The 13,832-nt window shown below is 39.7% G+C and overlaps 1 protein-coding gene across 4 annotated transcripts in view; it reads left to right on the top strand.

The window, feature by feature from the left end:
• The window catches only part of LOC310732431 (leucine-rich repeat and fibronectin type III domain-containing protein 1-like protein), a 190,196-nt gene that overhangs the window by 165,271 nt on the left and 11,093 nt on the right, over window positions 1-13,832 (top strand). For all 4 annotated transcript variants that reach the window (XR_014535473.1, XR_014535474.1, XM_083552979.1 and 1 more), the window contains one exon: window positions 7,512-8,882. Coding sequence is in view for 2 of the 4 variants with exons in the window: in XM_083552978.1 (XP_083409104.1) it covers window positions 7,512-8,882 (1,371 nt within the window). In the remaining 2 variants the exon portion in view is untranslated. The remainder of the gene's footprint in view (window positions 1-7,511; window positions 8,883-13,832) is intronic.

Genomic DNA, 13,832 nt, shown 5'->3' with positions numbered 1-13,832 from the left:
AGCATGCCAGAAGCGAGCTCTCCCTTCACCCTGACTCAACGCGTTACAACGGCTTGTATCTAAACAGTAGCCGACCAAGAAAGTCATTGTTCACTGTCTTCCTCCTTCCTTTCACAACTATTTCTCTCAGGAGTTTATCTTTTGGCATCGTCGTGCGTTTAAAAATCACCCGATGAAAGTTTTTTCTCCCAATGCCGTGCAGCTCAGAACACAGGTGAGGTGCGTTTTTTCGTTTCCGTTTGGAAATTTCATTGGTCTAATGTTATGGGGTTCAGTTTTTTGGCTTGAAGTTTGTGAAACCGGGAAAATTCATAAATTAGCTGCTTCGTTGTTTAAGCCGCGGGGTTCAAAACGTGGGAAAAAAGTAGCGGCTTATAGTCCTTATATATATAAAATTAAAAGTCCTGGTTTGACTTGAATACCCCTCATATTTAAAAATAGCAAACGTGATACTCTCTGTACGTTCTATGGGTTGTCTGGCCTAGTCTCAGCCTCAGACGGTCCACCTGTGGGATTAAGGACATCCTTTATCTTTTTCAATTTTTTCTACCCACAACCTTCACCAGCTGATGTCTGACTGTCTCTCCCGGGTCTCTCACACTGGCTGTTTTTATATGTACCAAGTAATCGTTAGTTCCAGAAAAGGTCCATGAATCCGTGTTTGACAGCCAACAAAATGGAAAACAGCTGGTCATCAATGAAATGGCCTCTTTCTGTAAAATGTCTTGGCCACGTTTTTATAAAGGAAACTAGGTTTTTCCAGACCTGTTACAGCACTGGATTGCAAGACTAGGTGCAACCTAATGACAAATTTATAGGAATGGAAGCGAGAGAGATTCTGTTCGAATATATATACAATCACTTCCTTCATTACATATTCATCACTTCCTAATCCTTTTGGCTCATAAGACTTTCAAAAGGTTGCAGTCATAAATCAATATTAGAGGGCAAATAGAAAGAGCTATTTTTTCTGTAAACTCGTTTCTTGTACTTTCAGCAGCAAAAAATATATTTTTTGTCCATTGCTGGTATTAGTTATGCGGCAATATAATGGTATATAATTGCTGAATTGAACTGTACATCAAGATTCCTTTTGAAATGTGTATATTTATTTATGCATATGTGTCTATGTGTATACTGTGTGTGTGTGCATGCACGAGTGTGTTTTCAAGCTTTTCCTCTGAACTCTCGCAGAAGCTTTCCGTGCTGAAGGTCAGCCCTATTAGAGACAGCACTGGGGTGGATCATGAGGTGTAGTAATTACTAGCACTAACAGCATTTACTCTTTTGCTGAACTTGACAGATTAGTGTTACTGTTGCTGCCTGCACTGATGCCTCAGCATCATTACTGTCATCTCATGAACTTCACAGTCCTACTCCTCGGGAGCTCAGTGTGGCTCAATGTGGGCTGAAGAGGGCCAGATAGAGTGGGTTTGGTTGTTTAATATAATTGGGATGATGCACAGCCCCTGGAAGCCACAGTAGCATCGACTGCATGCGCAGTGTTGATGGATCTGTCAAGTGCATCTGCAAAGAGCGTGCATAGGAGGACCACAGCTCTTCTGTCACACTCATACTCATCTCGCACCCTGGTTTTTTTTTTTGTTTTTTTTTTGGTTACCTGAAATGCAGAGAGGCTCGAGAGCTAGCATGCCTAGTGTTTGAGGACAAAAATGAAATCTGGCATTCCTGTTTTTTTATGCAAATGTGAACAAATTTGGTACATGCAACAAAAAAGAAAGAGACTATTTGGATGTTAGATGTGTGCGAAAGACAAAAGAATTTGATGTAGGTGTGGATGTGTGCGAAAGCCAGCTGAGAAATTCAGGTTAAAAATGACTTCTCAGAATGTGCCGTGTGAATATTCATAGACGCGTAAATATGCAAATGTGAACCGCAGGAGCAGTAGACTTTTCAGAGCACTGTATATATTTTTGAAATTCTCATCCAGAAATAACAAACATGCAGCCCCCCGTACACCCAAATCACTGTCTGTGCCACAAGCTAGCTTTATTATGGTAATTGAGCCGGATTATAATATTCATAGGCAGAGCAATTATGTTACAAAAGTGTATAATCAATGTGTAACCAACTCAGAGACGTGTGAGGGGCATTCGGCTTCAATTTTTCCTTTTTTTCAAAGGAATACCAGTTAATTACTAGTTAAGTAACACATAATGGTAGTTAACAATTATGACTGGTCACTTTTCCTCTCTAGAAAGTGTTAAAAATACATCTTTGTGGTCACAGCAAGAGCTGTTTCCAAATGCTTGTTTTTGCTTTGTGGGCTTGGGTTCAGTTAATAGGAAACGCACCTATTGAGTGGTATAAACACAGATCGTGATGCTAATCCAGCTGCAATATGCTCTTTCTCCTCTCACCTCTCATCAGTCTGGTAATGCATGCAGGTGCAGCCTGCTCCTGGCTAATGCATAGTAAAGAATAATTGCTGGACAAGCACCTATCTGACCCGTGCTTTTCTTTTAAAACCTCAACAACCTGCAATTATTCAGCACTCAAGCGGTCAAAAACTATATTCTGCCCTGCCCCTCCTTCCACTCGACCACCATTACATGATACTTATCAGATGCCGATAAACACCGCATTTCGGGGTAGTTTGTGAGAGTTGTTGGGGTTTTCTTCCCCTAATAATTACGTTCATAAATGGTGCCACTTTAGCACCCATGCTGGCTGAAATGGCATATTTGGGTCATGGGTGAAGTGCTGTTTATGGATTGTTTGGACACTTTTGCCTGACTTCAGCATGCAGGCACAAGGAGAATGACTGAAACTTACACCTTATGCTTGGGTGTAATCCTTGGGGCTTCTGATGTAGCACTCAGCAACACTCCGGAAGTGCAGAGCATGCCATGTGCAAATACCACTTCGCAACCTCTTCCTCAGTTCCCTCTGCCTCAATCAGGGCTATGAAGAAAAAGCATGTGGCCAAAGATGTCATATTACCACAATGTTTTACAGTTCAGACTGAAATTAGACCCAAGTCAGCTCAAGGACAGGATGCCAACTGTTCTGCACAACAAAATACAAAAAATAAACACATGCGCAAAGGCAAGATGTAAAGGACAGGGTGGTATGGAGACGGATGATCCGCTGTGGCGACCCCTAATGGGAGCAGCCGAAAGAAGAAGAAGAAAGAAGAAACTTATTCGGTAAATTAATTCTGTAAACTAATTCTTAATAACAACGTACATAACAGCTAGAATGCAATTTGTCCTATTTACAGGGTTCTGTCTGTCAGCTATTAACACCAGCAGAGTTCTGTCTGTTATAAAGAGCTATTTTATTCAACTCAGTAGTAAACATGGCCTAATTGCTCTTCAAGAAAACCTTTAGAAAACCTATAGTTTGCAAAAGGAACACTTACCGATCATTGGACGAGACACATGTCATTTAAGATATACAGGAAGTACAACAGTTTCTCCTTGCTTGCCAATGTTTACTTCTGTTATTTTCTTATATTTAAAGGTGCACAAATCAAAATTGTTTAAAGTAAAGGGGTGAACTTTACACATGTACAAGAAACAAAGTTATAAGATTTCAAACTTCCTGTATTTCTTGAATGACAGGTGTCTCGTCCAATGATCGGTAAGTTTCCATTCACAAACTATACCTACCTTTTCCGGTTTGTCTGAATCGTCGTTGTGTTTTCGGATTTGTTATTTAGTTTTTGCATTTGTTATTTTGTTTTCGGATTTGTAAGTGTTTTCCAATTTGTTAATTTGTTACCTGATTTGTTAGTGTTTTGTACTCCTCGGCCACCGTACACTCTGCTGTGTTTTTTTTTTTCTTACTGAAATTGCTGCCTCTTACTCCTATGTTAATGCTTTTTTATATAACATTGCATTTCAACTGTCAAGTCAAAAACTCATAATGCCATTATTCTGACAAGCCATTAATATGCTATCAGTGTCTTTCAATTGGCAACTTGCAATTATTATAGAATCTGATTTGATCAAATTTTTAATCCAGTGGCCCTATGTAGCACGATTTGATGAGATGTCTGAGATGTCATTTGTGAAAATATCTTATCATAGTACGTTGATCATGTATGCTTTCTTTCCTTAAGCCTGAAGCTGAGGTAAGACCATACAATGTAAGATGTCTGGAATTTCTAATTTGTTAAAATAAGGACATATGTAGCTTTGTCCAAATTGCAACTTGCTTTTAACCTCTTGAACTCTCGGATGATGGTCCTTATTTTCATAATTACATACCTTTCCTATTACTGTTCCTGATAATGCATAGCAGTCACTGCATAAAATGCATTAAAATTAATAACTGAATAATAAGCTTAGCTCCAAAGGATTTGAAATCATTCACAGCTTGAAGTGGCAGGCAAAATAAATATAGTATATTTAATTATTCAATATTTTGATTGTATTCAATTTGACAGGAAATCCATAGAAAGTATTAATAATCAGACCCTGCTATTTTAGTTCACGTCCCTCTGGACCTTCTGCCAGTAAGTCAGACAATCAAAACATAGCCTTGTTGCCACTCCATTAACTTTTCATGCTAAAAACCTTGCAACGACATAGTTTTACATGAGAATATATCTTCCATTGTATAGGAAGAGTCTATAACTACAATATGGCCTCTGTGTGCTTGATGTTTACCTACATGGCTTTTTATTAATATTCAGATGGCTGGGGTTGCTTTGCACATGCTCAGGCTGTTTCCTTTCAAACATCCTTGGAGTCACCTGCACCTCTGAAAAATTCATGCACACGGTGGTTGCGAATGAGGAAAGGGGTGTTGTGAGAAGGGAGGGACAGACCGAAGAAAAATGAAACCTAGAAGAGTGTATATTGGCAGTTAAGTGGCTGAAATAAATTCCACAAACGTCTACAGTGGAAAAAGTATGAAGCTGAACGCACAAAAAAGTGACCTCTTGCTTTTCTGTTGCATTTTCCCGTAATTCAATTCAGTCCCTTTTTTCATTTTACAGAAAACGCTTCATGTTTGGGCAATTATATATAAGGAATCATATCTTACAGTCAAATGAGTGTAGTATTTCTTTTTTCATAATATTACAATAAAAATAAATCTTTAAAATACTCAAACCTGTGTATAGTCATAGTTTCCACTTATTTTAGCCTATATTTGAAAAACAACAGTATATTTATCAAAAGAAGCGCAAAAAAACTCGGAATTATAAAAAAAAAAAAAAAAAAAAAAGACTAGAAATGGGTTGTAAAGAAAGAATATATAAATATGACTACATATTAAATTGTCCCTAATTATTAGGGTGAAAATTATATTATTTATTCTATGGCAATGTTAAACTTTCTACAGATTATAGTTACAGGTCTTACAGGTTACAGAAATGTCCATTGTTAAACTCTTTTAATGCATGTTCAATGGCAACCTATTTATTATTTTTATTATTAATAGTTTTAGTATATGTAAAGCATCCACTATAAAAGTCTCTGGTAATAAGGTATTACTATAGAAATGATAACATTGATATAACAGGTGGATTGCAAAAAAGCTGTGATCTGAACGATTGTCAGGCTGCTGTAAGTAAAATTCAGCAGCTCGACAGATTTGTAAAATAATCAGTTCTACTATTACTATACTTAGTGCTACAAATGAACATAGCAGGTAAACACGCATCTTTGTCTATCCATCTTATCCCAACATACTGTGGTTGAATTACACATACTAACGTGACACAAACTGAGATGGAAGATGGCAAGTATGGAATCCTGGGAATGGATGTAGAGAAGTGTTATGAAATAGAAGGAGCACTAAAAGTGTGTCTCGGGTGTTGATATGTGAAGCGTATCTTTTTACTCTTTCATTTTTCAGATAACATTTAACAAATATGTGCTTGTATAAGGCTGATGCAACATTCCTCAGAGTAAAGAGATGGAGGAAAACGAGAAGGCTGAAAAGAAAGACCTTTCCTTAGTTAGTTGTGTGGATAATGGCTGATTCTCCAATGGGTTGGCCATGACTTTGTGCGTAATGGAGAGTGGGGGCTTAAGCTGGCCTGGATGCATCACCACTTCCTTTCGCTCAAATACTCACATTCCTACTCTTATTCCTTTCCAATGCACTTACCGTTTCTGACACGCAAACCCAAAGCTCGACGTTTCCCCCTGCTGACTGAGCGACGTAAAATAGTTCCGCCGTTTCCTCCTCCTCTGCAGATGGCATGTCCCTTTCATCTCTCCGTGCACAGCTTCTTGATATTCGTTCAAGCCGTGTGCTGGTGGTGAAAATAATTACATTTATGTGCTTTTATGCAAAAGTTATTAATGTGGAAGTACACGCACAAACAATACAGGCCACAAATCAGATGTTCATTAGCATTGGCGGCGAGCATTGACGCAAAATAATTACTCATTCACACAGCTGGTGCAACGGGCTCACTGTATCATATATAAATTTGAATGAAAATGGAGTGGATGTCATATATTCTGACTATGATGTGGTGGAGGGCAATTAAGTTTAGCATGCTGGCAGCTCTGGCGCAACCTCACTATAACACACACACACACACACACACACACACAAATTCCACTTTTCTATTCTTTCTGCTCTGCAGTTCCTGCCTGCATACATTTCAGTAGAGAGTGGCAGTGTGGATGTTTTTTTGTAACACTAGAATGCATTAAATGATTCCAAGCATCATATACATTATTTATTCTTGTCCTGGGTATCAGCACAGGGGATTGAATGCATTAGGTGTAAATGTTGCAATCATCTGATTTTGCTTGTGGCAGTTTGTAATTTTTCTAATCCAATGGTCCAAGTATCTGTGAGATTAAGTAATTACTTTGCTTTTTTATGCCTTAAAATAGTTGCACAAAATAGGAAGTAATTAATTAAATTTATTTATTAATTTTTTTGGCGGGGACATTTGAATGAATGCTTTGTGATCACAAATTTAATTATAGATACCATTTTAGATGAAGCATCCTATAGGCACATTTAAGAAAAAAAAGGGTAATTATGCCATTCTTTGTGTGTGTGTGTGTGTGTGTGTGTGTGTGTGTGTGTGTGTGTGTGTGTGTGTGTGTGTGTGTGTGTGTGTGTGTGTGTGTGTGTGTATGTTTGAGGAAAGAGGATAAGACTGTATATATATATATGATATATATATCAAACTATCTACAGTACAAACACTCCAGAAGTAAAAAACTTTTTAGAAATTGTGCTTGACTCTATAGAGGGTCTGCTAAATGTGAACAAACATAAACCAAACTGACAAATTATTTTGAATCAGATAATAACCTGCTTGACTGTGACATGTTTGATATCTATAATATGTCAATGACAGCTAGTAGATGTATTTTTTGACTGTTCAGTGTCTACATTTTTTTTGTCTGAATATAAAAATGTTTTGGCTCAAAATGTGGTGCTTTGCTTTTCTCTTGGGTGTATGTCTATGTTTAAAAGAAAGGCAGGAAAAGAATTCCAGAGTGTGTACTCAACATGCATGCTAAAATTTCTCTCTCTGTGTTGGACCTCTTCTGATTTCGCAGGTGTGCAGCCATGGAACGAGCGCTCTTGTGCCTGTCTCTGCTGGTGCTGCCCATTGCCGCTATGCTGTGCCCAAAGCGTTGCACCTGTCAGAATCTCCTCCCCTCCTACACAGTTCTGTGTGCCAAGACAGGCCTGCTCTTCGTGCCACCCAACATCGACCGGCAGACAGCTGAACTTCGGCTCATGGACAACTTCATCACAACACTCCGGCACCGTGACTTTGCCAACATGAGCAGTCTCATCCATCTGACTCTGTCTCGCAACACCATCAGCCTCGTCCTGCCCTATGCCTTTTCTGACCTGCAGGAGCTCCATGCGCTGCACCTCGATGCCAACCGGCTCACAGCCCTAGACGACGCTCAACTGCAAGGCCTGGTCAACCTGCGCCACCTAATCCTGGCCAACAACCAGCTGCAACACATTTCCCATGGAGCCTTTCAAGACTTCCTAGAAACATTAGAAGATCTGGATCTGTCCTACAACAACCTGGTAAATGTGCCATGGGATACTATAGCTCTCCTTGTCAGTGTCAATACACTTAGCTTGGATCACAACCTGATCGAGTTTGTGCCGGAGGGCATTTTTTCCAACCTGCACAAGCTAGCCAGGCTGGATATGACCTCCAACAAACTGAAGAAAATTCCTCCAGACCCTCTGTTTCTGCGTATACCGGTTTATGCAAAAACCAAGGGCTCGCCATTAACAGCACTAGTGCTGAGTTTCGGTGGAAACCCACTGCACTGCAATTGTGAGTTGGTGTGGTTGAGGCGACTGACCCGAGAGGACGACCTTGAGACTTGTGCCTCTCCCAAAGAACTAGCAGGGAAGTACTTCTGGACCATCCGTGAGGAGGAGTTTGTGTGTGAGCCACCTATGATCACACGCCACACTTCTAAGATGTTTGTAATGGAGGGTCAAGAGGTGAGCTTGAGGTGCAGGTCTGTGGGAGACCCTGAACCTACGACACACTGGGTGAGTCCGGACGGCAAGCTGATCGCAAACACGTCTCGAACAACCGCCTTTGAAAATGGCTCTCTGGACATCCTTACAGCCACTGTAAAAGATTCAGGTGTGTTTACCTGTATCGCATCCAATGCGGCTGGAGAGGCCACAGCCCCTGTGGAACTTGTGGTGAACCCCTCGCCACACTACGACCCGAAACTCGAACCAGAACCAGGACCCTCAGACATGCCCACCTCCATCAAGTCAAACAGCAGTGGGGGGCAGACAAGAGTGGAACAGCGGGTCAGTGTGACTGAGTTAACAGCCACATCAGTCACCATCCGCTGGCCTTCACAAAGCCATATCCCTGGGGTTCGCATGTACCAGATCCAGTACAACAGCTCCACGGACGAGATCCTCATTTACAGGTGAGTGTGACTTGCTTTTCTGATTTATTATTACCAGCATCGGTTGGTGATTTTTTTTTTTTTTTTTTGGAATAGAATCTCTACAGGGGATCATTGTGCAACATTTACTGCATCTGTCAGAGTTCACAGGATCCACAGATCTTTCCTGTCTTAGTCATAATCAGCTAAGCCTAAGGTTTTAGTTTGGTGTCTTACTGAGAAACAGAATATTCCTATGGCTGATTTGTTATGTTTTACATATGTCAGATGAAAGATGTACTTTTCCTTGCAGTTTAACTGGCTGGTGTTGGGAAAAGGAAACCTTTAATGAATGTTATTGCTAGCAGTCATTAATCAAGATAAATGGCATAAGAAAAAGCATAAGCTGAAGAGCTGTTTTGAGTTTGCATTCAGAAATTTATTGATTGTAATTTTTTGAACATTAGCAGCACAAGTAGTCCCTGACTTACGAAGGAAAAATGTTCCAATGACCCCATCATAACTTATAACAAATAACAAATATCGAGACCTAGCATACTCAGGAATCTTAAAGAATGGTGTTCAGTATGGGGAAATATGATGTAAATTGTTAATAATTGTATCAAATTAAACTTTCTTTCGGCTTCTCCCATCAGGGGTCACCACAGCGGATCCTCCGCATGTTTGATTTAGCACATGTTTTTACGCTGGATGCCCTTCCTAGCGCAACCCTCCCCAATTTATCCGGGCTTGGGACCGGCACTGAAAGTGGCTGGGGTTGGTTACCTGACCGGGCATCGAACCCGGGCCACAGCGGTGAGAGCGCAGCATCCTAACCACTAGACCCCCAATGAACCTAATAATAATTGTATCAAATTACTATACATAATTTAGTAAAACAAAGCAATTTACAGTACCATAATGTATAAACTTTATAATATGTATATGTATTGGAGGGTGAAGCACCCTGTATGCTTTGTTTCAGTGTCTGGCATTGCCCATAAAATGAAGAGAGACAAGAGTTAAAATTGGGCTTTAAACAGCAAAAACACAAATAAATATGCGTCCTAAACCAAGAGAACTAAACTTTGCAATCTCATTCAGTACATCCTAGCAGCACCCCAACTTGTCATACCGCATATTTGCTGTGACATTTGCCTGCCGCACGAAACCTAAAATATATTTCATTTTGTCGTACCCCATCGTTATCATAAGAACGAAAAAAATGTTTTTTTGAACCACCGTAACTCAGGGACTACCTGCACATCTAAATAAAACTTCTTGTTTAAACTCAGACTTTGGGATCAGAGGCTGCACAAACCACCCACAGACACATTTCCACACACAGAATATGGGTTATCGAGTTTTTTTCTCTTTGGTGTGAATTGGTGCAGTCGTGCACATCCAGACGTGACTAGTGGCAGAAAAGTGTAACTGTAGGTAAACTGAATACGAGGGTCTTCCATCCCACTACAACAATCTGTCAGTCATGTGTGTCAGTCAAAGATGTTATATTACTTGAAGATTTGGCCCACACAGTTTTGTGCAGAGAAACTGTTTTTGAGGATCACAGGAACAGCTTTGCTGAGAGTGATGAGTGGCATAGTCGATTTCATTTACCCAGTGCAATTTTTGTTGTCAGCAACTCACCTCACTTTTGGAGAGGCCAACAAAATACAGCAATATTTTTTTTTTTTTCCATTTTAACCATGCTTGACTATTTGGTTTTTTTTTTTCTGTGTAAGCATGTGTGTGTGGGTGTGTGTGTGCATATGCTCAAAAATTTTGATTGTGTAGGATTTATCAAAAGCCATTTTGTACAGCTCCGCATACCTATATACGATAAATAAACTAATTCTAGTGTGTATTGGCAGAAACCTGTTCTGCATACTCCACATATTCATACTGATAAATAAAACCCAATTATTTGTTTTAAAAAGACCCAATAAAAATGTAAATGTGCATTTGTTTTATTCAACTTCAGTGGGTTGGCAAGTTAAAATTTTACACAAAGACATTGGAAAATAAGTCTAATGTAACAATAGATCTTAAGATCTGGTTATCTATATTAAATCCATTGTAAAGATAACATTTCCAGGTATGTATAGGGGCAAAGGCATATCCTTCATGCCTCAAGGATTTGTACCATGTCTTCTTCTTCTAATTTCAGCTGCATCCATTAGGGGTCGCCACAGAGGATCATCCGTCTCAATATCACCATGTATTCTACATCTGCCTCTTTCACACCAACTACCTGCATGTCTTCCCTCACTACATCCATGAACCTCCTCCTTGGCCTTGCTCTTTTTCTCCTACCTGCTGGCTCCATCCTCAGCATTCTTCTACCAATATAACTCATGTCCCTCCTCTGCATGTCCAAACCATCTCAATCTCGCTTTCCTGACCTTGTCACCAAAACATCCTACATAGGCTGTCCCTCTAATAAACTCATTCCTAATCTTGTCCATCCTCATCACTCCTAACGAAAACCTTAACATCTTCAGCTCTGCTACCTCCAGCTCCGCCTCCTGCCTTTTACTCAATGCCACTGTCTCTAATCCATACAACATCGCAGGTCTCACCACAGTCCCATAAACTTTCCCTTTCATTCTTGCAGATACTCTACTATCACAAGGATTTGTACCATGTAATATGGGATATTGTTTAGTAATGTTAATGGTTTACGGGTTGATAAACAGACAAAGTACTGCAATCACTGCATACAGCAGGACATGCATTATGCCAATAAATGTGCTCTAATGGTTCACCATATTGGTAAATTTTCATTTGGATGGTGCATTTAGCCTATTATTCTTTTCCAGTGTAGAACATAGCTCATCAAACTGTAATGACTTTTCTTCAGAAATAGCTTTCTAAAGTTGAGATTCTTCTATTCCATTAATAAATTGATTCTCCATTTAGCTTGCGGGAGAATAGGCCCGTTGTTGGCTCTCTGCTGCTTTTTCTTCTCTGTTTAGTTTAGACAGAACCATCAGAATCGATGCAAATGACCTTAAACGAAGGCCGACTGCACGGCGACACAACAATATGATGAAAGAGCATTTGCTATGGCGTGATCCAGCAGACAGGATTCTATATAAGAATGGAAGGAGCATTCCCAGTGGAAATATGAAATCTGTGTTTGTATGAGGACAATCATGAAGCATGATGAGTCTCATCATTTACATACAGATGAAAGGACGAACACGTTAAAAGCTACTACGGCCTGATAGAATTTGCACATGACAACAGAATAAAGAATGACCTCAATACCAAGGCTCATTATACTTTGAACTACACACAGAGTAAAGAAATAAAAACTCAAGGTCTAAATTAACTGTTTATCCTCAACAGTTACAACCAGTCATGATGTACACTGGCTGAAAAAAACTTTGTGTGCTTTGCTTTCTCAGATACAGAGAAAGAAACCAATCGTTTTATCCATCTCTTTGAGCCTTTAGGTATTTTTCCACTGGATGTTTACAATTAAAAAAGCCTTATTTGTTGTGAAAAGTGCAAAACGTGGCTACACCGATTTCCCTTTCTTAATATTCTGCATTGGTCCTTTCATCACTGTCTCCAGTGATTTCCCATTGAAAGGGTCTGTAAGGGAATAATTAATTTCTGCCACGTCTCCATGGACAGATTAAGAGCATCAAAAGATGCACACCAAAAGCAATTTGTTGTTAATTATGCAGAAAAGAAAGGAAGTCTCTTTTTTTATGATGATGATGATGATGATGATAATAATGATGGTGATGATAGCAAAAAAAAGAAAAAAGAATTGGTCAAAATCAATTAAATATAAATTGTATGTTAATATTAAACTGTATCCTGGTTGATGCTGAGAGAATAACTGGGGAGGAGATGTTGAAATGGTGATCGAGATCGAAGAAAGGAAGTTGAGGAGAATGAGCTTGGGTTTATAAAGTGTGACCTGTTGGAAAAGTGGAAAGTCAAAGCGAGAATGCAGATGCAATGCAAGTCAGAGCTTGAAAATCTGGTTGTGTCAGATAGAAGCAAGAGAGGAGAAGATTGCTGAGATTATAGAGGATAAAGTAAGAGCAAGTGGCAAAGTATAATTTAGGTGACTATAATCCATCAAATCTTTCTCCCATACTAAAAACTGGAAAAGAGATTCCGAGTGATAGTTCCAGCGGGTGTTTGAAGGCAGAGGCAAATGTCAAAGATCCTGCAGGTACATGAGCAATCTGATAGAGTTGTGTGTTGGTGGAGGGTTCGAGCTGTCTGGTTTAAAGTGGAACGGTGCTGGCTTAAATGTGAAGGTGATGAATGACGAATTCGGTGGGAGGGAAGTTAGAGGTGGTGATGATTAGGTGGGCTTGTCAAAAAATGCTACCATCAGTTGTCACCTGTCAACATTTAAGAGCCTCCCACCATTAATTTTTCTCCACCTTCTTCCCCTATGTGCTGTGAACAGGTAATTAAATGGCAAGACTTCTAGGCGTATGATGATAGAACTGCGCATTTCTGACATATACCAAAAGTAGCAGGCTCACCTGACCCCCTCCAACCTCACTTTTGATGCATTTTGGTGACAGACCAGTGGCAGGCTGAACACCTTGGTGGAGAAAAGAATAACTTACATGTCTATCAAATGCTGTGCTAAAGCGTCCGCAGCCATCAAACTCAGGGTTTAGTGTGTCACCTCATTAGAGTGTGACCTTCCAGAGAACAAGGCAGTTTGAAGAACCTGGGTATATTTAAATTCTGTTCAGTTCAAAATGCGCAATCCCCCCAAATAGGAATAATGTGTAGCCCTACCAAAGGGGCTGGGCATTCTGGGGAAGTAGTAATGCAGGAAACAGGAAAGATCTTAACACAGTTATATATATAAATTGCTTATATAATGTCTCTTGTGGAAACCATGAAATGTTCATACCGACCTAAGAAATGTTATCTGCTGCTGAAATAGTTAAAGGTTTGAGACGTTTTTCTCTTCAAAAACTGAAAAATATACTAAGAAACATA

Source organism: Silurus aristotelis (assembly GCF_946808225.1).
Source record: "Silurus aristotelis genome assembly, chromosome: 10".
Taxonomy (NCBI): Eukaryota; Metazoa; Chordata; class Actinopteri; order Siluriformes; family Siluridae; genus Silurus; species Silurus aristotelis.
The sequence above is the reverse complement of the archived record's forward strand: the minus strand, read 5'-3'. Positions and strand labels throughout refer to the sequence as shown.